The sequence below is a fragment of the Oncorhynchus kisutch genome, linkage group LG30 (genome assembly GCF_002021735.2).
Source record: "Oncorhynchus kisutch isolate 150728-3 linkage group LG30, Okis_V2, whole genome shotgun sequence".
NCBI lineage: Eukaryota > Metazoa > Chordata > Actinopteri > Salmoniformes > Salmonidae > Oncorhynchus > Oncorhynchus kisutch.
The window spans coordinates 36,305,362-36,332,478 of NC_034203.2; the positions used below are offsets into that span (position 1 = coordinate 36,305,362).

Here is a 27,117-nt window from a genome sequence, read left to right on the forward strand (position 1 = left end):
AAATTAACATCAGATTTGACTTTTCATAGCAGGTAAAAAGAATTTACGCATCATGTTAAGGTTAGGACATGAATTTGACAAAAGATGGATCCCTTACCCATGACACTTGCACCTACATGTCGACTGCATGAACTTTACTAAAAATAATGTGATCAAAGGTCATGACATTTTGACTGCAAGTTTCTGCAGTTGCTCTTTACCAACTTCATCCTGCAGCCATCACCTGTGTTGTGGGAGGCTCTATTGTCAACCAATCATTATTTGTATTTTTTTTGACCCACAAGAAATACAGTCACCAAATACATGACTGAAACAGGAGCCAGTTCATGTGTACAGTACATATATACAAATAAATGTGATTTTGGGGTTAAATGGGTTTCCATCACATTTTCAACTCTGATGATTTACTGATGGTTTTGTCATAAAAACTGTTTGTGTTAAATAGCAAATGTGCCTACTCTGGGCTTGCCACGTGCGCTCTAACCAACAACAGATACAGTGTGTGTAGACTGTGCGGATAGGCTCGTCTACATGATGAGATTATTATGGATACAAGTGATCATGTTTTTATTTGTCAAGCATTGATCATCATGTCATCAGAATAAGACCCTCAATATTTATTGGAAAGCAGCATCAAAATCACCCCTTGCACTTTCACCACCCTGCAAAGTTCATAATAAATTATTTAATCTGTTGCCTAATAATACAATTGTACCAAAACTTTCTGTTTCGTGGTTAGTATCTAGGTTTCCATTTAATTGGTGACAGATTTTCATGCAATTATTCAAAAATCTGCATAAAAACAATGTGCACATTTTCCCACCAGAGATGTTTCCATCATATTGACCTGTTGCAGATCAAATCCTGTACGTGATGACATAGTACACACAAAAATACATTTTGCTGTTAAATTCTCATGTACCGAAAAAAAACATACAAGTTAAATGGGTTTCCCTCGCATTTTCAACTCTACTGATTGTTTTCTCACAAAAAAATGTTTGCATTATATAGCGAGTGTGTCCACTCTGGTATTGGCAAGTGTGCGCTAGCCAACAGCGGTATCTGAGCGCTGTTGGCTAGAGCGCACGTATAGCCTACATGATGAAATTATTATGGATAAGAGCAAGAATATTTGTCAAACAGCAGTCAAAACAGCATCAAACATCATGTCACCAGAATCAGACCCTCAATATATATTGGAAAAAAGCATTAAGCTCATCACCTTGCACTTTCAGCACCCTGTGAAGTTAGTTCATCATAACTTTATTTCATCTGTGGCTTAATAAACTGCATGCATTCCCAACAAGTCGTGGTGGGAAAAGCATCAAGCTCACCTTGCATTTTCACCACCCTGTTAAATTCTTCATGAATTATTTAATCTGTAGCCTAATAAACTGCATGGTTTCCCTAGTCGTGGTGGGATGATTACACAACATATGGTGTCATTCTGCCCCTGAGCAAGGCAGTTAAACCCACTGTTCCTAGGCCCTAATTGTAAATAACAATGTGTTCTTAACTGACTTGCCTAGTTAAATAAAGGTTACATTTGAAATACATTTAAAAATCCAAGTTTACTTCAATATAATGGTTATTATATCAATACTTGCTCATAAAGGTGCTTCTGCCGCCATTCATTTTACTGACACAAAAAAGATCCCACCATGTCAAACGAAGGAATCACAAGAGGTTGGTGGCACCTTAATCGGGGAGGATGGGCTCGTGGTAATAGCTAGAGCAGAGTAGGGTGGCATGGTTTCAAACATATAGAAACCACATTTTTGACTCCGTTCAAGGCAGCAGCTACTCTTCCTGAGGTCCAAACACATTGACATTTATATTACACATAAAACAAAACGGTACTTCATATAACAGTCACACCACCAGATATCCACAACACAAAATGTATGATACCACTCTACAACATTATTACGGTGTAAGGGTTTCTCTTCACAGTCCATGCTGTTCCATAAGGTGTATTTTTATCGGATTTTTCCTGCTTGCATCAGTTACCTTATGTGGAATAGAGTTCCTTGTATCCATGAATCTATCTATGTAGTACTGTGTGACTCCCATAGTCTTTTCTGGACAGACTATGTCTGTTCTACCCCCCCACCCCACACGACATTTATTTAGTCGGTTACCTTACCACTCAAACGTGCCCATTATCAGCAGCACATCCACTGGGCGGTGGTAAGTGATACATGATCTGTTATTTTGTGAAGTTCCCGGTAATTATATTCTAAGTTAACATATTAGAAACGTATGTCTAAACGTCTTCTTAAAGCATCTCGGCTATCTGAAAAATAGTTCGCTAGATACCGGTATCTATCTTTGTGTGCTGATGGCTAAGTTGAGCTAGCTAGCTAGGGGTGTAGCTAGCTAGTACGCGTGCTATCTTTAAGCAGGCGGTTGTTATCTGACGTTTGTGTCACCAGCAACACACAGCCCACAACAATAATCATGTTGGAGTAGACTATGTTGGGTCCTTTCTGATTTTGCAATCGTTTAATTGCATTTCAGTCTTGGTCTTCATCTCTTCGAGTTGAGTTGAGCGTTGCAGACATGGCCTGTCGCAGGATCACGCAGGAGACCTTCGATGCGGTGGTCAAGGAAAACATCGATGATTTCGACATGGACACTGCGGAGGCCTTAAGAGAAGCGGTAGAACAGTTTGAGTCTCAAGGTATACTAACGTTACATGATTTGATCTGAATCTGACATTGTAGGAGCAACATGCACGCCTACTGTAACTCAACCATATGATATGCAATGTATAAGATAAACCCCCTGATCCTGGATGAATCTCCCTTCTCTGTTTTTCCTCCATATTCCCCAGGGGTTGACCTCAGCTGTATAGTGAAAACTGTGCCGACAGCAGGTGATCACCAAACAGAGGAGCATGAGGTCCTTCAGGTTGGTATGGAGTATGTCCTGCGCAGATGAAAACACAACATAAGTCATCACCAAGTGCATTACATTTCACAGTACAGAAAAGTACAGGATGCCACCCATCATGCCACAGCTCTGTACCGTTTCTATTTACAGGCCCTTGAATCCCTTCAAATAGCATCTGACAGTAGTATGACTGCAGATCTGAAACGCTTCACAGAGCAGTGTTCTCTCGGCTTCGCCCAGAGGCACCTGGCAGCCCAGAAAGATGCCTATCCTACAATCATCTCCTGCTGTAGAACGACTCTGGATGAACAGGAGTCTCTGCTGGCCGCACTCTCTGCCCTGGCCGCTCTGACAGATGGCCAGCCAGACCTCCTTGACTCGGAGGGCAAGGATCTCCTTGTGAGCATCCTTGGCATGTACCAGACAGACCCTGCACTGATGTTAGTTGCCATCCGTACGGTCCGCCATTTCTGTTTGAAGCACGAGCAGAACAGGCAGGATTTGGTGAAGGCTGGAGTGCTGCCGTTGCTGACCGGTACCATCAAGCGACACACTGGACGCTCCGATCTGGTCAAAGAGGCCTGTAATGCCCTCCGGTACATGACCTTTGACGATGACATAAGAGTTCCTTTTGGACAGGCTCACGAACACGCCAAGATGATTGTTATGGAACACAATGGGTTGAAAGTTATTGTGGAGGCTGCTAAAGGTAATAGAAATGTCCAAAGGAAGATGCTATGAAAGATAATGATATCTTTGAGTATTCAGGATGGTAGGTTCACATGTTTTATTCTTGATGAATCACCTCTTCCGTGTTTCTTTTGTCCCTCTCAGCACACCCAGAGAATACCCCTGTCCTCAGTGTGCTGTGTGCTACTCTGTCCAGCCTGGCCGTGAGGAACGAGTTCTGTCAGGACATCTGTGACCTGGGAGGGTTAAAGTTCATGATGACTCTGCTGGCAGACAGTTATGAGTCTCAGGTAAGTTATGCTGACAAAAGTGCCTCAGACCAGCCTTTTTCAAACCTCTCCTTGTGGACCCCCAGCCATTCCATGTATTTGAACTATTCCACAACTAGCATACCTGATTCAACTTGTCATCAAGTGACTGTTTTTGACAAATAATTTCATTAGTCTTCACTAGAAACCAAATAGAAGCAAGCAACGAAACGGGGAGGAACCTGTCTGAATTTGTCAGTTAAACTTGTTTTCGTAGCAAAACATTTTCCCTTGTGGAATATGCTGCTAGTTCAGGGTTAAAGCAAAATATGTAAATGTTTGGGGATCCCAGAGGAGAGACCCCCCCCCCCACTTGTGGTTCTCTGAATTGCTCACTAACTAGTTCACGTCCCTTCCAGGAGCTCACAAGGCAGGTACTCAGCGCTCTGAGGGCCATTGCAGGAAATGATGATGTTAAGGATGCTGTCACAAATGCCGGCGGAGTACAGCTCATCGTCATCGCCATGAACAGACACATGGGCAATGCTCAGGTGAGCCTTTCATTTCATGCAGTTGACTGACTTTGACAAATTATTTCATAAGTCTTTATTGTTTAAACATGTTATACATTTTTGTGTTTTTATGTTGTGCCCATCTCTCCTGTCTAGGTGTGTGAGCAGGGCTGTGCTGCTCTCTCTGTCGTTGCTCTGCGCAAACCCAACAACTGCCAAGTCATTATGGAGGAAGGCGGTGCGCTGGCGGCTCTGCTGGCTATGAAGACCCATCCTGATGAGGTCAATGTGCAGGTAATACGAGGATACAAGAAGGAATCAGTTCCCCATGGGCACTACATAGGGCTATAACTGGTGATCAAACCTTCTTTAGCCTGCCATCTTTATGTAATACCATCTCTCTCTCTTTCTTTGTCTGTCTCTCTCTGTCTCTCTGTGTGTGTGTGTTCCCCAGAAACAGGGATGTATGCTGCTGAGGAACCTGGTGGCGCGCATGACTCACTTCAACCAGCCCATCCTGGAGATGGGAGCAGAGGCCCTCATCGCCCAGGCTCTGGCGGCCCACCGGGACTGTGGCGACCTGGCAAAAGCTGCCCTCAGGGACCTTGGCTGCCAGGTGGAGCTCCGAGAGCTGTGGACGGGCAAGAAGGGCAGCCTCACCAGAGATTGACATTCAGGTCTGAAAGGCCCTCGGTCACCCACCCGGGTCTGGAGGATGTACAGGAGGTGCATGGTTTTGTTCCAGCCCAGCTATAACAACCTTGGTTGATTTAATTTACTGCTTATTTGAACAGGACACGTGTCAATTCAAAGCCGTAGTAAAAGCTCACACACTCTGCAGCTCTCCAGAACCAGGGTTGGGGACCACTACACTCAGAACACCTGAACACAGTCAATAAAACTGCTAATCCTAGTAAATGGCCTCATCAAGTTTCTGATATGCCTGGGAAGCAGAGTTGTATGAAGAAGTACAGAGGGGGATAAAGCTGTTGGACTTGTAATGTTTTTAAATGTATTATTATTTACTGTAAATATTTGTGTGGTTATTGGTTGTATTTTCACTTTTACAGCCATTTTCTTTCATCAGAATTTAAGTTTTAGTTTTATTTACCAGGTCTATTATAAAGTCTTGAAGTGTACTTAATTGATTGCAAACATGCTTTCTTGCACTCTGTTCTCTCTGTGCAGCTTCATTGTAATGTGGCATTTGCCTGTACTCCCAAATTGTTTCTTTGCTGAGTTGGACATTTTAGATTTTAATGTGCATAACATGTTTTTTTCCCCTCCAAACATTCCTTAACAATACTCTGCAGGTGGGTTAAATTAGAAGTGAAGTAATTTAAAATAGAGTATCTTTTTTCAAATATTGACTTCAGTTTGACTCCAAACTTGCAACACTTTTACTCTTAAAGTGTCAATTTTTAAGTCTACCTGCTTGTCTCCTGTTATAGTAGGAAACTGGAAATTCTGATACATGCCTTTTCCTCAGAGAGACCGGCTCGTGAACAGTGTATTAAAACCAACTGATTCATAATGTCTGCATTTTTTTTTGCTGATCTAAACTAGGTCATCTCTTTGCAGCTGCACAAACTGAATCTAAAACATTGTGAAATCTGATGTGTGTCTGATTTAGACTGTCCATTGGCTTGAGGGTGTTCTACCTGTGTCTGCATGTATCTGTGTGAGCGAGAGGGAAGAAAGAAAAGTAGACACCAGTACACTGCTGAATTCTCTTGCAGTTCAAGTGCAATGATGCATTTGGGAGTGAATTCCAACTTCCATTTAAGTAAAAATGTAATATGCATTGAGGTCAGTTGGAGACAGAGTCCAAATTAATCTTAAATAGATGTTAAGATTTACCTTTTGATGGACTGTGGAACCATTCGGCAGTGTGCTGGTGTCTGGTTTTCTTTCATGACGTTACCGTTGGCACCCTGCAGCTGAAAGGAACCAAACTGGATGTGGGTACAGTACCGTACCTCTAAACTGCGAGAGTGGCTGAGCTCTGGTGTGTGTATGGGACTCTCTTCTATGTTTGAGTGAACTAAAGGATGTTGTTTACTGAGCTCCCATTGGTTAGTGACAAGAAGGGGATGAGTTGTTTAGACTTTTTTTTTAGGATACTGTTCTCTCTGCCCTACAATGATAAAAGCTGTAGAACCAGTCTGAGGTGTTGCCCAGCAGTCAGTAACACTGGTCACATTCATATCTACAAACTGTTTCACCCACTTTATATGCATATACTGTATTCATGGCTCATCCTATATAATTATGTTTTTTTATTTTCTTGATTATGTGCATTTTTATTGCTATGTTTTACTGCACGGTTGGAGCTAGCAACACAAGCATTTCGAGGCACCTGCAATAACTGAACATCTGTGTACTCAACCAGTAAACTTTCATTTGAGGGACTAGGATCAGATGAAGATGGATAAAACATGTTATGCATGAACCTCATCTCTATATTGGACAGTGCTCTATAATCCTGGTCCTGGAGAGTTTACATGGTGTGCATAGATGATACATTGATTAACACAGCTGCTGTTCAATTTATCGTCTATAAGGGGAACTCACGTTCTGAAAATAGAGACATTGCACATTGCAGACAGAACATTAACTTTCAACTCTATATATGTGAGCCATTTTTTGTTATTTGCATTTTTCGTTGCAAAATTCATAGACTCACAAAAACTCATGATTCCCAACAAAGCTTTTCGTTTATTACGTTAACGCCCCTCAAACGGACCTATCGAAGCATCCGTCACCTCCCAATGACTTCACTTCCCAGTACCCCACCGCACTCGCCCTTGCAAAGCTTGCTGCTAGCGGTGTCACAGCAGATACAGAACAGCATGGAAGGTGACAGTTACTAAAGTCATAGTTGGGGCAATGAAACAGAAAATAATGTCACAGACAGTGCCTCCGGGATCTGAAAACGTTAGCGACACGAAAGTGTTCAACTTTCAAGAGTTTTATATTCAAAACGTGGACACACTTTGAACATTGACGTGACAGATCGCTGTTTAGCTAGCTCGCTAACCCTGCTAGCTAAGTTATTTTGGTGTGCAGAATCAATTCGATAGCCATCGCTAAACTCAAGGACGGCGTAGGGTGGAGACAGGCTGCCAACTGAATATTTAAAGAAAACGTCTGTAAATTAATTTAAAAAAACAAGGAAACCCGGAAGGATCCGCAGGGGGTGCTAGGATATCGACAAGGTAAGATAACAATGCTCGTGTAACTGCTTATTGATAAAATGAACAACCAGTTGAACCAGTGTCGGCATAGAAGTGAACGGGTCTCCTGCTATGACCAGATGCTGTTTCAACATCCAGTAGCTAGCTAGCATTATCTGCAGTGCGTATATATAGGTTAGTTACCCTGGCTAGTCACAAGTTAGATGTCTAGTTTGCTAACATACATGTAGAGATGACACTGCAGGAATAGAAAAGTTGTCCCTCTTTGTCAACATCTGGTGCCTTTGTCACTGTGTGCAGCCACTTGTCCAATGTCACTGTTATTTTGTCAACACACACACACATATATATATATGTGTGTATGATGTCATCTGATCTGGAAGAAGATATAAATCCTAGCTAGCTAATCCTTTGCTGCCTAAATATGTAATATGTAAACATTCTGAATATCTAGGTTACATTCACTATATGGTGTATAACCTATTGTTATATGCCTATATTCCCATACATTTGGTAGGTGTTAGTACAGTAAACTAGATGCAGATTGAACCCTAGATATGTGATAACACTGCATTCGGAAAGTATTCAGACTGCTTGACTTTTTCCACATTTTGTTACGTTACAGCCTTATTCTAAAATGGATTAAATCGTTTTTTTCCCTCTTCAATCTACACACAATACCCAATAATGACAAAGCAAAAAACAGGTTTAGAATTTGGACTGGGAGTGTCGCTGCGCAGCTATTTTCAGGTCTCCAGAAATGTTAGATCTGGATCAAGTCTGGGTTCTGGCTGGGCCACTCAAGGACATTCCAGCGTTGTCTTGGCTGTGTGCTTAAGGCCGTTGTCCTGTTGGAAGGTGAACCTTTGCTCCAGTTCGTGGTCCTGAGTGCCCTGGAGCAGGTTTTCATCAAGGATCTCTATGTACTTTGCTCCGTTCATCTTTCCCTCAATCCGGACTAGTCTCCCAGTCCCTGCCTCTTAAAAACATTCCCACATCATGATGCTGCCACCACCATGCTTCACCGTAGGAATGATGCCAGGTTTCCTCCAGACGTGACGCTTGGTATTCAGGCCAAAGATTTTAATCTTGGTTTCATCAGACCAGATAATCTTGTTTCTCATGGTCTGAGAGTCCTTTAGATGCCTTTTGGCAGACTCCAAGTGGGCTGTCATGTGCCTTTTACTGAGGAGTGGCTTCCGTCTTGCCACTGTACCATAAAGGCCTGATTGGTGGAGAGTTGCAGAGGTGGTTGTCCTTCTGGAAGGTTCTCCCATCTCCACAGAGGAACTCTAGCTATGTCAGAGTGACCATCAGGTTCTTGGTCACCTCCCTGACCAAGGCCCTTCTCCCCTGATTGCTCAGTTTGACCGGGCGGCAAGCTCTAGGAAGTCTTGGTGGTTACAAACATCTTCCATTTAAGAATGATGGATGCCACTGTGTTCTTGGGGTCCTTCAATGCTGCAGAAATGTTTTGGTACCCTACCCCAGATATTTTCCTCAACACAATCTTGTGTCAAAGCTCTACAGACAATTCCTTTGACCTCATGGCTTGGTTTTTGCTCTGACATGCACTGTCAACTGTGGGACCTTATATAGACAGGTGTGTGCCCTTTCCAAATCATGTCCAATCAGTTGAATTTACCACTGGTGGACTCTAAGTTGGATGATCAATGGAAACAGGATGCACCTGAGCTCAATTTTGAATCTCAATGAAAGGGTCTGAATACTTATGTAAATAAGTTACTTTTTCATATATATTTGCCAAAATGTATAACAACCTGGTTTTGCTTTGTCATTATGGGGTATTGTGTGTGTGTGTATATTGATGAGTATTTTTATTTGTTTAATTATTTTCAGAATAATGCTGTAAAGTAACAAAATGTGGAAAAAGGGAAGGGGTCTGAATACTTTCTGAATGCACTGTATGTTTCCATTTCTGGGCATTACACGTTAACTTATACAAAACGCTGCCACAGATGTTTCAACTAACTTGCTCTTGGCGATACTGTCTAGGTTCTCAATTCGAGGGGAAGTCTTTTATAAATGTCCGTGTCCAGTTGCAGAAATAACCATGTCCACTCTACAACAACTCAAAGATATTAAATCTATGTTTTGTATGGACTGTGCCTCACTGCCGCGTCATATTGAAATGACTAGTTCCTGCAAAGATGCTGGGAAATCCTGGATGTGCGGCAGGTAAGATGGCGAGGACCCTCCTTGTGTGGTACAAAGCATTAGGACTGGGATTTGACAGGGACTTCACGATACCTAGTTGCCGATAGGATATGTATTGCAATTTGATACTGTGATTTGATTGCGATTCGATGTTCCAAACGTATTGCTCACCATATGTCTGCTGCAGAGGGACAAGAGAAAGCCCGGAGAAAATGAGTTTTAGGTCTGGGATCAGCTCTTTCTAGTACAGCAGGTCTAGACTAGTTTGGGGAGTAGTCTACTGTACCAACACACCTACCATGTAAGTCCAATTAAATTTATATTTTTAAAGGATTACTTAGAAATAATTGACTAAAAATACAGTACTCTATTGTGACTTGGTATGTTGATGACATGTAACGTGACAACACATGAATATGTTCCTCAGGTCTTCTGTTGTCATGACAGAATGCAAAACAACTAAGGGAATAAAGTGCACCACATAAAAAAGAAAAGGAGTTTGGTATTTGGCTATGCTGTAGGGATGCCAATATTAGTTGCCACTGACTACACGTCTTCCAACAGCCCCCGTTTGTTCTTTCTAGGCTCATCCCTCTATACTGCTATTTTCATCCCTCATTCTCCTCGCCATTCCCAGAAGGCGGTTCAGTCTGGGTTTGAAGAATGGGTGATTTTGCAGTGTAATGATTAATTCAAAGACCTGTAGGTTAGCCTAGATATCCTCCACAGAGATTATTTAGCTTGCTTTGTTTCTTTCCTCAGAGTAGGATGAGTCCCTCTGTGGGCATACACAGTTTATTCTGTGTGAATGACTGCCAATTCCATATTTTAGTTCTTTTCTTTTTATGTGGTGCACTTTATTCCCTTTGTTGTTTGTGATGTGACCCTGAGAAAAAAACATCAAATAAAAGTGTGTGTGTGTGTGTGTGTGTGTGTGTACGACTGCACAATATAAGAGTAGGTGTGAGCTCACTGAGCTGTATTTGGTAGAATTGTCACCAGTATCGAGATACCTTGCCACAATACTTCTGAGTAACAAAACATGAATCAGACTTAATTTCTTGAGGAAAACAGTCCAAATGTTGGAAAAAACAGCCTCATGTTATCACCTCAGTTAATTTTTTTATCATGACGGCCCTAGTGTATGGTGGTGTTCTTCAGTGTCGCCTCTGCCTTGGACAGACACCTTTCACCCAGAAAGCAAGAAAGCAGCAGCAGCTTTGTGCTATGCCAGTCCAGAGGTGCTTCTGTTGATGAAATGTTGCCCAGTAACTTATTATAGCCCTGAGATGTAGGGCAGACAGACAGAGGGGTAACTCAAGTAGCCTGTTGCTCTCAAATGTCTCTCTCTCTTCATTCTTTCAATGTTAACGCTCAGTCTGGATACATTGTGGTGGAAACTTTTAAATGTCCTTTACTTTTATTTAGTTGTCATAAACTCCAAGTGAGATCTTGGTCAAAGCAGCCGTGAATGTGTAGAAAACACCATATAGCAACTTTTCTGTTGATGGCTAAATACAGGGCTAACCTAGAACAACGGTTGTGTAAATACAGGGCTAACCTAGAACAACGGTTGTGTAAATACAGGGCTAACCTAGAACAACGGTTGTGTAAATACAGGGCTAGCCTAGAACAACGGTTGTGTAAATACAGGGCTAGCCTAGAACAATGGTTGTGTAAATACAGGGCTAACCTAGAACAACGGTTGTGTAAATACAGGGCTAACCTAGAACAACGGTTGTGTAAATACAGGGCTAACCTAGAACAACGGTTGTGTAAATACAGGGCTAGCCTAGAACAATGGTTGTGTAAATACAGGGCTAACCTAGAACAACGGTTGTGTAAATACAGGGCTAACCTAGAACAACGGTTGTGTAAATACAGGGCTAACCTAGAACAATGGTTGTGTAAATACAGGGCTAACCTAGAACAACGGTTGTGTAAATACAGGGCTAGCCTAGAACAATGGTTGTGTAAATACAGGGCTAGCCTAGAACAATGGTTGTGTAAATACAGGGCTAACCTAGCACAATGGTTGTGTAAATACAGGGCTAGCCTTGCACAATGGTTGTGTAAATACAGGGCTAGCCTAACACGACGGTTGTGTAAACACAGGGCTAGCCTAGAACGACGGTTGTGTAAATACAGGGCTAACCTAGAACCATGGTTGTGTAAATACAGGGCTCGCCTAGAAAAATTGTTGTGTAAATACAGGGCTAGCCTAGAACAATGGTTGTGTAAATACAGGGCTAGCCTAGAACAATGGTTGTGTAAATACAGGGCTCGCCTAGAACAATGGTTGTGTAAATACAGGGCTAGCCTAGCACAATGGTTGTGTAAATACAGGGCTAGCCTAGCACAATGGTTGTGTAAATACAGGGCTAGCCTAGCACAATGGTTGTGTAAATACAGGGCTAGCCTAGAAAAATGGTTGTGTAAATACAGGGCTAGCCTAGACCAACAACGGTTGTGTAAATACAGGGCTAGCCTAGAACAATGGTTGTGTAAATACAGGGCTAGCCTAGAACAACGGTTGTGTAAATACAGGGCTAGCCTAGAACAACGGTTGTGTAAACACAGGGCTCGCCTAGCACAACGGTTGTGTAAACACAGGGCTAGCCTAGAACAACGGTTGTGTAAATACAGGGCTAGCCTAGACCACCGACGGTTGTGTAAATACAGGGCTAGCCTAGACCACCGACGGTTGTGTAAATACAGGGCTAGCCTAGACCACCAACGGTTGTGTAAGGGTGGAACAGAGAGCTCTCTTTGACAGGGGCATTACTCCTGAAGGCAAAGCCTCTCACAGGGTCTTTATTAATGTGCCCTGATTGGTTAATTCACTAATTGAGCTGTCGTCCATAGAGTTTCTGCTCTGTTAACCCATTCTTTGTCATGTCAATTGATCTACAGGGATTTGGCATACTGTAGTAAAGATCTGTTCAGTGGAGCACTGGGGCATTTGTAGTTGTTGTTGTGTGACCTAATTCATTCTAGTGTCTTGTCAGTGTTGCAATTCAGCTGACAAACAGTGGCAATCAGTAGAGAGGTTGCTTGAGACAAGAATCTGCATTGACATGTTCATTCATGTGTTTTCCCCTCTCTGTTTGTCCCTTGGGCCTTGCCGTTCCTAGTTTCAGGTAGTTGGTGTTGCCGCCTCCCGGTGGCCGGTGTGTATGAGTGTGGGCAGAGGCTGGTGAGCGTCGTAGTCCACGGGGATGGGGAATGGAGTCCAGCAACACCAGGCAACACCACTCACACAAGGAGAGGTGCTGCCACTGCCCTCCGACAGCCAGGCAGAGGTAAGCTGTAGTTTAATGTGGTCATTGGCTGGGGCCTGGAGTTTTGCTCCGTCTGGTCATGTGATTAGGAAAAACTCCAACTTTGGCTCCATTATTGACCCAACTCTTAATTCCCAGTCCAACCTTTGCAGGTCTACATATTGTTTTGCGTAGGGGCTAGGAGCCGGTTTGGAATAAGGCCTTTTCCCCACCATAACTATAGCTTCCAATGGCTATCCTTTGTGTGGAGGAAGGTCATGCCTTAACCTGGACAAGAGAATAAATTATTCCGGACTAAAAACAATTTCTTAATTCAAGACAAACAGTAGGCTTAAACAAAATAACTCAAAGCCATGATATGAGGATATGCATGGCAAAGATAGCCTATATTCTGGATTGGCTCTATTCTGCTCCATCTCCCCCTAGTGGTGTGCAACGTGTTTATCATTTTGAATATCAAGATACAGCTGTCTGTTGTTTACAGTCGGTTCACAACGTTCTAGGAGTGGTTTAATGCCAGTAACAAGAGACCTCTATGTTCAAACAGGGCCACATTCTTCTATCTTGTTTTTCTACTATTGACTTCTGGTCAGTATTTATTTTATTTTATGATTCATCGTCAGGGCTGGTTATCTTTTCTTGTCACACACACACACACAGTTGACACACTGGCCTATCTCCCAGTCTCTTACTTTTTCCACTTGTGTGTTTGTTTATTCTTACATTGGCCGCTGTGCGAGACGTCTCAGGAATGGAGTAAACGAGGACAGAGGAGAGGAGGAGTGGGATGAACTGAGCCAGTCCATTCAACTGGACACACAGCCTCCCCCAGTCCTTCCCTCTTATTTCTCTATTTTTCCTTCTTTCTATGCCTCGCTCTCTCTCGGCTCTCTCTCACACTCTGCTCTCTCTCGGCTCTCTCTCACACTCTGCTCTCTCTCGGCTCTCGGCTCTCTCTCACACTCTGCTCTCTCTCACACTCTGCTCTCTCTCACGTTCTTCACTCTCTCTCGCTCCACTCTCTCTTCACGCTCCCTGCTCTATCTCACTCTCTTCGCTCCCTGCTCTATCTCACTCTCTTCGCTCCCTGCTCTATCTCACTCTCTTCGCTCCCTGCTCTATCTCACTCTCTTCGCTCCCTGCTCTATCTCACTCTCTTCGCTCCCTGCTCTATCTCACTCTCTTCGCTCCCTGCTCTATCTCACTCTCTTCGCTCCCTGCTCTATCTCACTCTCTTCGCTCCCTGCTCTATCTCACTCTCTTCGCTCCCTGCTCTATCTCACTCTCTTCGCTCCCTGCTCTATCTCACTCTCTTCGCTCCCTGCTCTATCTCACTCTCTTCGCTCCCTGCTCTATCTCACTCTCTTCGCTCCCTGCTCTATCTCACTCTCTTCGCTCCCTGCTCTATCTCACTCTCTTCGCTCCCTGCTCTATCTCACTCTCTTCGCTCCCTGCTCTATCTCACTCTCTTCGCTCCCTGCTCTATCTCACTCTCTTCGCTCCCTGCTCTATCTCACTCTCTTCGCTCCCTGCTCTATCTCACTCTCTTCGCTCCCTGCTCTATCTCACTCTCTTCGCTCCCTGCTCTATCTCACTCTCTTCGCTCCCTGCTCTATCTCACTCTCTTCGCTCCCTGCTCTATCTCACTCTCTTCGCTCCCTGCTCTATCTCACTCTCTTCGCTCCCTGCTCTATCTCACTCTCTTCGCTCCCTGCTCTATCTCACTCTCTTCGCTCCCTGCTCTATCTCACTCTCTTCGCTCCCTGCTCTATCTCACTCTCTTCGCTCCCTGCTCTATCTCACTCTCTTCGCTCCCTGCTCTATCTCACTCTCTTCGCTCCCTGCTCTATCTCACTCTCTTCGCTCCCTGCTCTATCTCACTCTCTTCGCTCCCTGCTCTATCTCACTCTCTTCGCTCCCTGCTCTATCTCACTCTCTTCGCTCCCTGCTCTATCTCACTCTCTTCGCTCCCTGCTCTATCTCACTCTCTTCGCTCCCTGCTCTATCTCACTCTCTTCGCTCCCTGCTCTATCTCACTCTCTTCGCTCCCTGCTCTATCTCACTCTCTTCGCTCCTGCTCTATCTCACTCTCTTCGCTCCCTGCTCTATCTCACTCTCTTCGCTCCCTGCTCTATCTCACTCTCTTCGCTCCCTGCTCTATCTCACTCTCTTCGCTCCCTGCTCTATCTCACTCTCTTCGCTCCCTGCTCTATCTCACTCTCTTCGCTCCCTGCTCTATCTCACTCTCTTCGCTCCCTGCTCTATCTCACTCTCTTCGCTCCCTGCTCTATCTCACTCTCTTCCGCTCCCTGCTCTATCTCACTCTCTCGCTCCTGCTATCTCACTCTCTTCGCTCCCTGCTCTATCTCACTCTCTTCGCTCCCTGCTCTATCTCACTCTCTTCGCTCCCTGCTCACTCTCTGCACTCTCTCTGCTCCCTGCTCACTCTCTGCACTCTCTGCACTCGCTCTCTGGTCACTCTGCTCACTCTGCTCACTCTCTGCTCTCTCTCTGCTCTCTCTCTGCTCTCTCTCTGCACTCTCTGCACTCGCTCTCTGCTCTCTCTCTCTGCTCACTCTCTATCTCACTCTCTTCGCTCCCTGCTCTCCCTGCTCTCCCTGCTCTCCCTGCTCTCCCTGCTCTCTCTGCTCTCTCTCTGCTCTCTCTCTGCTCTCTCTCTGCTCTCTCTCTGCTCTCTCTCTGCTCTCTCTCTGCTCTCTTCACTCTCTGCACTCTTCACTCTCTGCACTCTCTCTCTGCACTCTCTCTCTCTTCACTCTCTGCACTCGCTCTCTGCTCTCTCTCTGCTCTCTCTCTGCACTCTGCTCTCTTCACTCTGCTCTCTTCACTCTCTGCACTCTTCACTCTCTGCACTCTTCACTCTCTGCACTCTTCACTCTCTGCACTCTCTCTCTCTGCACTCGCTCTCTGCTCTCTCTCTTTTCACTCTCTGCTCTCTCTCTTTTCACTCTCTGCTCTCTCTCTTTTCACTCTCTTTTCACTCTCTGCTCACTCTCTGGTCTCTCTGCTCTCTCTGGTCACTCTGCTCACTCTCTGCTCTCTCTCTGCTCTCTCTCTCTGCTCTCTCTCTGCTCTCTCTCCCCTCTCTCTGCACTCTGCTCTCTTCACTCTGCTCTCTTCACTCTCTGCTCTCTTCACTCTCTTCTCACTCTGCACTCTTCACTCTCTGCACTCTTCACTCTCTGCACTCTTCACTCTCTGCACTCTTCACTCTCTGCACTCTTCACTCTCTGCACTCTTCACTCTCTGCACTCTTCACTCTCTGCACTCTCTCTCTCTGCACTCGCTCTCTGCTCTCTCTCTCTGCTCACTCTCTGCTCTCTCTCTTTTCACTCTCTGCTCTCTCTCTTTTCACTCTCTGCTCTCTCTCTTTTCACTCTCTTTTCACTCTCTGCTCACTCTCTGGTCTCTCTGCTCTCTCTGGTCACTCTGCTCACTCTCTCCTCTCTCTCTGCTCTCTCTCTGCTCTCTCTCTGCTCTCTCTCCCCTCTCTCTGCACTCTGCTCTCTTCACTCTGCTCTCTTCACTCTCTTCTCACTCTGCACTCTTCACTCTCTGCACTCTTCACTCTCTGCACTCTTCACTCTCTGCACTCTCTCTCTGCACTCTCTCTCCACTCTGCTCTCGCTCTCTGCTCTCTCTCTCTGCTCTCTCTCTCTGCTCTCTCTCTGCTCTCTCTCTGCTCTCTCTCTGCTCTCTCTCTGCACTCTTCACTCTCTGCACTCTTCTCTCTCTGCACTCTTCACTCTCTCTCTCTGCACTCTCTCTCTCTTCACTCTCTGCACTCTCTCTCTCTTCACTCTGCTCTCGCTCTCTGCTCTCTCTCTCTGCTCACTCTCTGCTCTCTCTCTTTTCACTCTCTGCTCACTCTCTTCACTCTCTGCTCACTCTCTGCTCACTCTGCTCACTCTCTGCTCTCTCTGGTCACTCTGCTCACTCTCTGCTCACTCTCTGCTCACTCTCTGCTCTCTCTCTGCTCTCTCTGCTCTCTCTCTCCCCTCTCTCTGCACTCTGCTCTCTTCACTCTGCTCTCTTCACTCTCTGCTCTCTTCACTCTCTTCTCACTCTGCACTCTTCACTCTCTGCACTCTTCACTCTCTGCACTCTTCACTCTCTGCACTCTTCACTCTCTGCACTCTTCACTCTCTGCACTCTTCACTCTCTGCACTCTTCACTCTCTGCACTCTTCACTCTCTGCACTCTTCACTCTCTGCACTCTCTCTCTCTTCACTCTGCTCTCGCTCTCTGCTCACTCTCTGCTCTCTCTCTTTTCACTCTCTGCTCACTCTCTTCACTCTCTGCTCACTCTCTGGTCACTCTGCTCACTCTCTGCTCTCTCTGGTCACTCTGCTCACTCTCTGCTCACTCTCTGCTCTCTCTGCTCACTCTCTGGTCTCTCTGCTCACTCTCTGCTCTCTCTGCTCTCTTCACTCTGCTCTCTTCACTCTGCTCTCTTCGCTCTCTGCTCTCTTCGCTCTCTGCTCTCTTCGCTCTCTGCTCTCTTCGCTCTCTGCTCGCTCTCACACGCTGCTCTCTCTCTCTCACACTGTCTGTCTCTCTCACACTCAGTCTCTCGCTCTCTGCTCTCTCTCTCTCACACTGTCTGTCTCTCTCACACTCAGTCTCTCGCTCTCGCTGCTCACTCACTCTGCTATCGCTGGCAGATCTTTAGATGGCAAAACGGCATTACCATCAGTCCAGGGCTTCAAAGCCTGTGTGGTGAACAAATAGTGTTCCCTTAACCGTTTGCTCCTCTAAGAATAGTCCTGTATGCTTAGCTGGGTCGGTCTCTAACCAAGTCTGGGCCCATTTCTAACTTGTTCTGCCTCATGCAAGCCAAGTTTAATGATCTACTGCAACTCAAACAAGGCTTGGCTTAGCTAGGGACAGGCTTGGTTTAGCTAGGGACAGGCTTGGTTTAGCTAGGGACAGGCTTGGTTTAACTAGGGACAGGCTTGGTTTAACTAGGGACAGGCTTGGTTTAGCTAGGGACAGGCTTGGTTTAGCTAGGGACAGGCTTGGTTTAGCGAGGGACAGGCTTGGTTTAACTAGGGACAGGCTTGGTTTAACTAGGGACAGGCTTGGTTTAACTAGGGACAGGCTTGGTTTAGCTAGGGACAGGCTTGGTTTAGCGAGGGACAGGCTTGGTTTAGCGAGGGACAGGCTTGGTTTAGCGAGGGACAGGCTTGGTTTAGCGAGGGACAGGCTTGGTTTAGCGAGGGACAGGCTTGGTTTAGTGAGGGACAGGCTTGGTTTAGTGAGGGACAGGCTTGGTTTAGCGAGGGACAGGCTTGGTTTAGCGAGGGACAGGCTTGGTTTAACTAGGGACAGGCTTGGTTTAGCTAGGGACAGGCATGGGATAGGCTTTGTTAGCTAGGAACAGGCTTGGTTAGCTAGGGAGAGGCTCGGGACAGGCTTGGATTAACTCTGGACAGGCTGTGGAACCAGGCCTGGTCTGCTGTCCTGCATGTAGGGACATTAAGTTGGATAACTACATTATGACAGGGAGGAGTGGCTGGCAGGCTTGGAATAACCACATCAAACATCCTGAAGGTGTTTGGACTTGCTGAGTTATGACATGTGTTTTTAAAATGTTAACAAGATGCATAATGTCTTTGTTTTTGTTAGTAGTTAACAATTGATTGACCCCTTTTGGTCATGTTTGTCCCCTCCTGCTCTCCGTCCATCCATCTGTCTGTGCAGGGTCTAAAGCCCCAGACACGGTCCGTGGTTAACTCTCTCCTCTCAGGGGCCTTAGCTGGAGCCTTGGCCAAAACCGCTGTGGCCCCGCTGGACAGAACCAAGATAATCTTCCAAGGTAGACAGCAACACTTCTCACATGCTTTTGGAATAGTGAAGAATCACTTATTTTTATTTTCAATGTCATACATTTTTGTCTATTTATTTCCTTCATTGTAGTGTCCTCAGCAAGATTCTCTGCCAAGGTGAGTTGTTTGACCCATGTACTGTGTAAAATTAATTTGCTGATGATTCATGATTCACCCAGTGGTGTGAAGTACTTAAGTAAAAATATTTTCAAGTTCTACTTAAGTAAAAATATTTTCAAGTTCTACTTAAGTAGTTTTTTTGGTGTATCTGTACTTTATTTTACTTTGACTACTTTTACTTCACTACATTCCTAAATAACATATTGTACTTTTACTTCACTACATTCCTAAATAACATATTGTACTTTTACTTCACTACATTCCTAAATAACATATTGTACTTTTACTTCACTACATTCCTAAATAACATATTGTACTTTTACTTCACTACATTCCTAAATAACATATTGTACTTTTACTTCACTACATTCCTAAATAACATATTGTACTTTTACTTCACTACATTCCTAAATAACATATTGTACTTTTACTTCACTACATTCCTAAATAACATATTGTACTTTTACTTCACTACATTCCTAAATAACATATTGTACTTTTACTTCACTACATTCCTAAATAACATATTGTACTTTTACTTCACTACATTCCTAAATAACATATTGTACTTTTACTTCACTACATTCCTAAATAACATATTGTACTTTTACTTCACTACATTCCTAAATAACATATTGTACTTTTACTTCACTACATTCCTAAATAACATATTGTACTTTTACTTCACTACATTCCTAAATAACATATTGTACTTTTACTTCACTACATTCCTAAATAACATATTGTATTTTTACTTCACTACATTCCTAAATAACATATTGTACTTTTACTTCACTACATTCCTAAATAACATATTATACTTTTACTCCATACATTTTCCCTGACACCCAAAAGTACTCGTTACATTTTGAATGCTTAGCAGGACAGGAAAATAGTCAAATTCACGCACTTATCAACCGAACATTCCTGGTCATCTTACTGCCTCTGATCTGGCAGACTCAACTAAACACACAGGCTTCGTGTGTAAATGACGTCTGAATGTTGTGTGGCCGTGGCTTTCCGTAAATAAACAACAACAACAAAATGGTGCCGTCTGGTTTGCTTAATAAAATTAATTTTAAATTATTTTTACTTTTGATACTTAAGTATATTTTAAACCAATTACTTGTAGACTTTTACTCAAGTAGAATTTTACTTGGGTACTTTTTCCACCACTGGAAACACCTCTGTGATGATGGTGATACTGTTGATGATGATGATGATGATGAGACCCCATGCTGTTGGTCCACCCCCAGGAGGCGTATAGGTTGATCTATCGGACCTACCTGAAGGACGGCTTCCTCAGCCTATGGAGGGGCAACTCTGCCACCATGGTGCGGGTCATCCCCTACGCTGCCATCCAGTTCTGTGCTCACGAGCAGTACAAGAGACTACTGGGTGGATACTTCGGCTTCCAGGGAAAGTGAGTAACCATGCAGATATAAACGAATCTTGTCCAGAGGCTAGGTTCCTGCCTATAGGGAATAAGATATTCTTAGAGAATCCCTACAGAGAATGCTAAATGTTTTATCCATTCTCCTAGCAAGAAAGGTAGCGAGCGCATTGTGGCACCATCTGCTGACTATTTTAGAGGATTGTGTTCTCAACGGATGTGCCAAATGTAGTTCCGTAATGTAGAGTATTACTCTTCGGTCATATCTCCAATAGTATTTGGCATCTCATCACATATAAGTGTCCAGGCAATGTTGTTCTGCACTAATATGGCTGTTGACTGATGTTCAAGCAAGCATCTTAGCCTGATTTATCCTCTCCTTCTGGCAATTGTGTAATTCAGAAACATAAACAACTTAGCTATTGAAATGCAAGCAGCAGGTGATGAGACCAGTTGCAGAATGCATTACAATACCAAAACATAACAATATTTAACTCAAGTCAACCCTACCAACATGATTGTAATACATTCAGCAGTACTATTCATATGAACCTACTGGACCTCCTTAGCACAAATAAACAAGAATATGAAACAAAGTTTGTTCACTTTATTAAAAATGATGAGGATTGTGATTAGTCTCGACAGAACGTGTTAATCCTGGTCCTGAGGACCCAAAGGGTGCATATTTTCCCCTAGCACTCCACAGCTAATGAAACTATTCAACTTATCAACAAGCAAGGCTTGATATGACTGTTTTTTACCACTTGCCACTATGTAACACCATTTTCATGTCATTGTATGATGCAAGGATTCCACTTTACAAAATGCATTACTATCCTTCTACCATAGAGAATCAGACATATATATATAGGCTACATTCTGCCTATTGGCTTCTTTGCATATTCAAGCTTGTCTCAAAATACAACAACTTCCTTTTTAAGGCTCTCCTGGAGGATGGTTGGCCACCCTTGGTACCCTATTTAATATTGCAACATTACAATTACAACCAAATACTTTTTATGTCTTCATAAAATAAGTCCCTCCAAGGCTCGAAATTAAGGACGCCCCGCCATCTATGGGACGATAAAAAAAAATGTCTAGAAGTTCAAAACAGACTCCGGGACAGTTCTAGAAAAGACAAATCCACACAGTTCAGTTCAACAATGCACACGTGGCTGTAGGCTACAGTGTTTCTAAATTCAATTGTCGGGATTTTACCATTTTCAAAAGTGTACCGCGTGCTTGAGCGTTTTCATGTAACATCGACAAAAAACAATCACAGACCGAGCATGCCCACTGACTGGTCTCAGTTCCAAGTGCAACGCACGCATGCACACCTGGAACTGAAGCTAGTCAGTGGGCATGCCCAGTCTGTGGGTGTTCTTCCACCAGCGCAGATGGCCATGAGTGTTGTGGAGCTCATTATACACCACCTTCACACTGTGAGAGGGAGAAAAGGGGTAGGGAGAAAGATTGGGAGGGAGAGAGAGGGGGAATTAGAGATCAGGGCATGACAGAAATGACCAGTGAATGAGATAAAGAAAGACCACTCACATCCACACACACCTCCTAGTAAAGGTCTGACTAGTTGTAGCCTGACTAGTTGTAGCCTATCTCTCATTGTTGGTGACGTCCATTGCAGATTATTGCTAATCCTATCCTCCTGTGATTAATCAAAGACTCCATTTCCTCCATGTAGCGAGTCAGATCCTCCAGAACCTTCTCAAAGCTGGCTCACACCTGGGGGTGTCGCACGGGAGGGAGATGAACACATTACACACACCCGTAAACATAGATAAAGGCAGGTTTCCAGTAGAACAGTACAATGTTGAGAAAAGGGTAAATCTGTAATTACTTCGATTGGGGTGGTACTGTCTTTTCAAATGTGTTGCTGGATATCATATCTACACTGCCAGAAACTAATAACACTTTGTATATGATAGACATTTAATCATAGGACTGGATGGTTTCAAATACTAACGTAAATCAGCTAGCTAGCTAGCTAGCTAGCTAGTTATTCTACTCAAGGCCTTTTAAAATAGGAAGTCAATGCTGCTGTTTACAGCTAGTGTTAGACAACTAGCTAGGAATTGTAATAACGTTAACTAGGTAGGCCAAAGCAATGTACAGTTGTGGCCAAAAGTTTTGAGAATGATACAAATATTAATTTTCACAAAGTCTGCTGCCTCAGTTTGTATATACTCCACAATGTTATGAAGAGTGGTCAGATGAATTGCAATTAATTGCAAAGTCCCTATTTGCCATGCAAATGAACTGAATCCCCCAAAAACATTTCCACTGCATTTCAGCCCTGCCGCAAAAGGACCAGCTGACATCATGTCAGTGATTCTCTCATTAACACAGGTGTGAGTGTTGACAAGGACAAGGCTGGAGATCACTCTGTCATGCTGATTGAGTGTGAATAACTGACTGGAAGCTTCAAAAGGAGGGTGGTGCTTGGAATCATTGTTCTTGAACTGTCAGCCATGGTTACCTGCAAGGTAACACGTGCAGTCATCATTGCTTTGCACAAAAAGGGCTTCACAGGCAAGGATATTGCTGCCAGTAAGATTGCACCTAAATCAACCATTTATCGGATCGTCAAGAACTTCAAGGAGAGCGGTTCAATTGTTGTGAAGAAGGCTTCAGGGCGCCCAAGAAAGTCCAGCAAGCGCCAGGACCATCTCCTAAAGTTGATTCAGCTGCAGGTTCGGGGCACCACCAGTACAGAGCTTGGAATAGCAGCTGGCAGAGTGCATCTGCATGCACAGTGAGGCAAATACTTTTGGAGGATGGCCTGGTCTCAAGAAGGGCAGCAAAGAAGCCACTTCTCTCCAGGAAAAACATCAGGGACAGACTGATATTCTGCAAAAGGTACAGGGATTGGACTGCTGAGGACTGGGGTAAAGTCATTTTCTCTGATGAATCCCCTTTCCGATTGTTTGGGGCATCCGGGAAAAAGCTTGTCCGGAGAAGACAAGGTGAGCGCCACCTTCAGTCCTGTGTCATGCCAACAGTAAAGCATCCTGAGACTATTCATGTGTGGGGTTGCTTCTCAGCCAAGGGAATGGGCTCACTCACAATTTTGCCAAAGAACACAGCCATGAATAAAGAATGGTACCAACACATCCTCCGAGAGCAACTTCTCCCAACCATCCAGGAACAGTTTGGTGTTGAACAATGCCTTTTCCAGCATGATGGAGCACTAATAGGCTGCTATCAGTCAGGATGTGGCCCAGAAGTTAATTGACAGCATGCCAGGGCGGATTGCAGAGGGCTTGAAAAAGAAGGGTCAACACTGCAAATACTGACTCTTTGCATCACCTTCATGCAATTGTCAATAAAAGCCTTTCACTTATGAAATGATTGTAATTATACTTCAGTTTTCCATAGGTAACATCTGACAAAAATATCTAAAGACATTGAAGCAGAAAACTTTGTGGGAAATTAAGATTTGTGTCATTCTCAAAACTTTTGGCCACGACTGTATAGCCAGATGTAGTCATGAATAGCCAGCTAAATAACTGGTTAGGTAGCTAAAGTTATAACTTTTAGGAACTAGACCTAGACGTGTTCGCTGACAGGAAAAACTATTATTGGTAACATCAGCTAACAGGATAGCCTCTTTACTTTGGGAGGCCGGTACACATTGGTGTATCCATTGTGTACAGGTCTCCCAGAGCGAAAAGGCTACTAAATCAAATCAAATCAAATGTATTTATATAGCCCTTCGTACATAAGCTGATATCTCAAAGTGCTGTACAGAAACCCAGCCTAAAACCCCAAACAGCAAGCAATGCAGGTGTAGAAGCACGGTGGCTAGGAAAAACTCCCTAAAAAGGCCAAAACCTAGGAAGAAACCTAGAGAGGAACCAGGCTGTGTGGGGTGGCCAGTCCTCTTCTGGCTGTGACTATAACAGAACATGGCCAAGATGTTCAAATGTTCATAAATGACCAGCATGGTCGAATAATAATAAGGCAGAACAGTTGAAACTGGAGCAGCAGCACGGCCAGGTGGACTGGGGACAGCAAGGAGTCATCATGTCAGGTAGTCCTGAGGCATGGTCCTAGGGCTCAGGTCCTCCGAGAGAGAGAGAGAAAGAAAGAGAGAATTAAATTCAAACAGGACACCGAATAGGACAGGAGAAGTACTCCAGATATAACAAACTGACCCTAGCCCCCCGACACATAAACTACTGCAGCATAAATACTGGAGGCTGAGACACTAGCAGGAGGAATGCAATGCTAACATGGTTAACGTTAATTGTTAACTGTGTCACACTGCTGAAGATCACAAGTCTCTAGCTAGCCAGCTAGATACAGTGCATTCGGAAAATATTAAGACCCCTTCACTTTTTTCCACATTTTGTTACATTACAGCCTTATTCTAAAATGAATTTTAAAAATTATAAATATCAATCTGTACACAATACCCCATAATGACTCCCCCATTTTGCAAAATATATTAAAAATCAAATACTTATCTTATTACATAAGTATGCAGACCCTTTGCTTTGAGACTTGAAAATAAACTCAGGTCCATCCTGTTTCCTTTGATCATCCTTGAGATGTTTCTACAACTTGATTGGAGTCCACCTGTGGTAAATTCAATTGATTGGACATGATTTGGAAAGGCACACACCTGTCTATATAAGGTCCCACAGTTGACAGTTCATGTCAGAGTAAAAACCAAGCCTTGAGGTGGAAGGAGTTGTCCGTAGAGCTCCGAGACAGGATTGTGTTGAGGCACATATCTGGGGAAGGGTACCAAAAAAATTCTGCACCATTGAAGGTCCCCAAGAATACAGTGGCCTCCAAGAATACAGTGGCCTCCATCATTCTTAAATGGAAGAAATTTGGACCACCAAGACTCTTCCTAGAGCTGGCCGGCAGGCCAAACTGAGCAATTGGGGGAGAAGGGCCTTGGTCAGGGAGGTGACCTGCTAACTGTTCCAAATGGCTGAACTGAATTTGATAAAAGGGCTTTTATGTACTCTGTGCCATCAGCTTGGAATGCCTTAGAAATTATTTTTAAACTGGAAGAACTTGTCCCGATTTGGTGTTTTTAAATCATTGATGAAGGATTTTGAGGCCGTTCCCTGACCTGTCAATCTTTTTTAATTAGCTGTTTTATGATTTTGTTATACTCCTGTGATTTCTATGGTTTTTACTAGATTACTTGTTGTTTGTCATGTTGTCTGTCTAATTGTTAATGACTTGGTGCTGCCTATCTTGACCAGGACGCTCTTGAAAATGAGATTTCAAATCTTAATGAGCCCTTCCTGGTTAAATACAAATATTTTGGGTTCTGATTGGGTATGACAATTGGGCAAAAGCTCATTGGGCATTTATTATGTCAGTTATATTCTTGAAGAATTAATGGGTAGGTGTGTAGATCATTTTAAAGTCATAATTAATGACGCAATCACCGATTGACCCTTTAAAAACTTAAATCGAGTACAGGCTTAACTGAATGATAACCGAGACTGAATATAATAAGACATTTTATTGAATAGTTTTGGTTAGGCCTCGTCTCCGAGCAATGCTCCCCAGAGCCAGATGCTGATGATAGGTTGCCCAATGCTGGGCAGCAGGCATCGAAACACCCGTGCTGGGGAAAGGAGTTCCAATGACGAGCCTTAAGATTATTATGTTGGTGGTGGTGGAAGGTTGTTGGAAGACTGTTGCTTTAAAACAACAAGTTGGAGACACAAGGTAGGAGGAGTATTTATATCTCAACTCAAGAGTCATGCCCATTGGTTGAAAGAAAGGATAATGATTATTCGCGATTGAGCCAATAGGTTAATCAGCAACCGTGGTGGAATTGCCTTGCTCATAGGCTGATGAGTGAGATCAGAAGTGATGTGAATTATGGGTTTACTAGATGAATGAAAAGTGGCTATCCATTTAGACCAGCCGTACTGGTTTAACATTCGTAACTAAACTACCGTTCAAAAGTTTGGGCTTACTCAGAAATGTCCTTTGTTTTTGAAAGAAATGCACTTTTTTTCTCCATTAAAACAACATAAAATTGATCAGAAATACAGTGTAGACATTGTTAATGTTGTAAATGACTATTGTAGCTTGAAACGGCTGATTTTGGATGGAATATCTACATAGGCATAGAGGCCCATTACCAGCAACCATCACTCCTGTGTTCTAATGGCATGTTGTGTTAGCTAATCCAAGTGTATCATTTTAAAAGGCTAATTGATCATTAGAAAAACCTTTTGCAATTATGTTAGCACAGCTGAAAACTGTTGTTCTGATTTAAAGAAGCAATAAAACTGGACTTCTTTAGACTAGTTGATTATCTGGAGCATCTGCATTTGTGGGTTTGATTACAGGCTCAAAATGGCTAGAACAAAGACCTTTTCTTCTGAAACTCGTCAGTCTATTCTTGTTCTGAGAAATGAAGGCTATTCCATGCAAGAAATTGCCAAGAAACTGAAGATCTCGTACAACGCTGTGTTCTACTCCCTTCACTGAACAGCGCAAACTGGCTCTAACCAGAATAGAAAGTGTGAGGCCCCGGTGCACAACTGAGCAAGAGGACAAGTACATTAGTGTGTCTTGTTTCTCAAACTAGACACACTAGATGCCTCACAAGTCCTCAACTGGCAGCTTCATTAAATAGTATGCGCAAAACACCAGTCTCAACATCAACAGTGAAGAGGCGACTCCGGGATGCTGGCCTTCTAGGCAGAGTTCCTTGGTCCAGGGTCTGTGTTCTTTTGCCCATCTTAATCTTGTC

General features: G+C 43.7%; 2 protein-coding genes and 1 long non-coding RNA gene across 4 annotated transcripts in view; 2 read left to right on the top strand and 1 right to left on the bottom strand.

Annotated features, from left to right (window-relative positions):
• Positions 1-550: 550 nt before the first annotated feature.
• LOC116358660 (uncharacterized) lies at positions 551-6,359 on the bottom strand. Its single transcript, XR_004206445.1, has 2 exons — positions 4,848-6,359; positions 551-2,931 (listed from the first exon to the last, which is right to left on the bottom strand). It is a non-coding gene; the product is annotated as an uncharacterized LOC116358660 (long non-coding RNA).
• armc6 (armadillo repeat containing 6) lies at positions 1,644-5,879 on the top strand. Of its 2 annotated transcripts, none has more exons than XM_031810852.1 (8): positions 1,644-1,686; positions 2,521-2,683; positions 2,837-2,913; positions 3,046-3,604; positions 3,730-3,875; positions 4,253-4,384; positions 4,502-4,639; positions 4,800-5,879. In XM_031810852.1, exons 2-8 carry the CDS (start codon positions 2,563-2,565, stop codon positions 5,013-5,015), a joined length of 1,389 nt encoding a protein of 462 aa, XP_031666712.1. In that variant the 5' UTR covers positions 1,644-1,686; positions 2,521-2,562; the 3' UTR covers positions 5,016-5,879. The 2 variants fall into 2 exon arrangements, with proteins under 2 accessions (XP_031666712.1, XP_020321994.1); XM_020466405.2 differs by lacking the exon at positions 1,644-1,686 and adding an exon at positions 1,731-2,190.
• Positions 6,360-6,363: 4 nt separating the features above from the next.
• Positions 6,364-27,117, top strand: part of slc25a42 (solute carrier family 25 member 42) — a 28,140-nt gene continuing 7,386 nt past the window's right edge. The window contains exons 1-5 of the mRNA XM_020466407.2: positions 6,364-7,563; positions 12,855-13,022; positions 18,726-18,840; positions 18,942-18,967; positions 20,227-20,393. Coding sequence (XP_020321996.1) covers positions 12,939-13,022; positions 18,726-18,840; positions 18,942-18,967; positions 20,227-20,393 — 392 coding nt within the window. The 5' untranslated portion in view covers positions 6,364-7,563; positions 12,855-12,938. The remainder of the gene's footprint in view (positions 7,564-12,854; positions 13,023-18,725; positions 18,841-18,941; positions 18,968-20,226; positions 20,394-27,117) is intronic.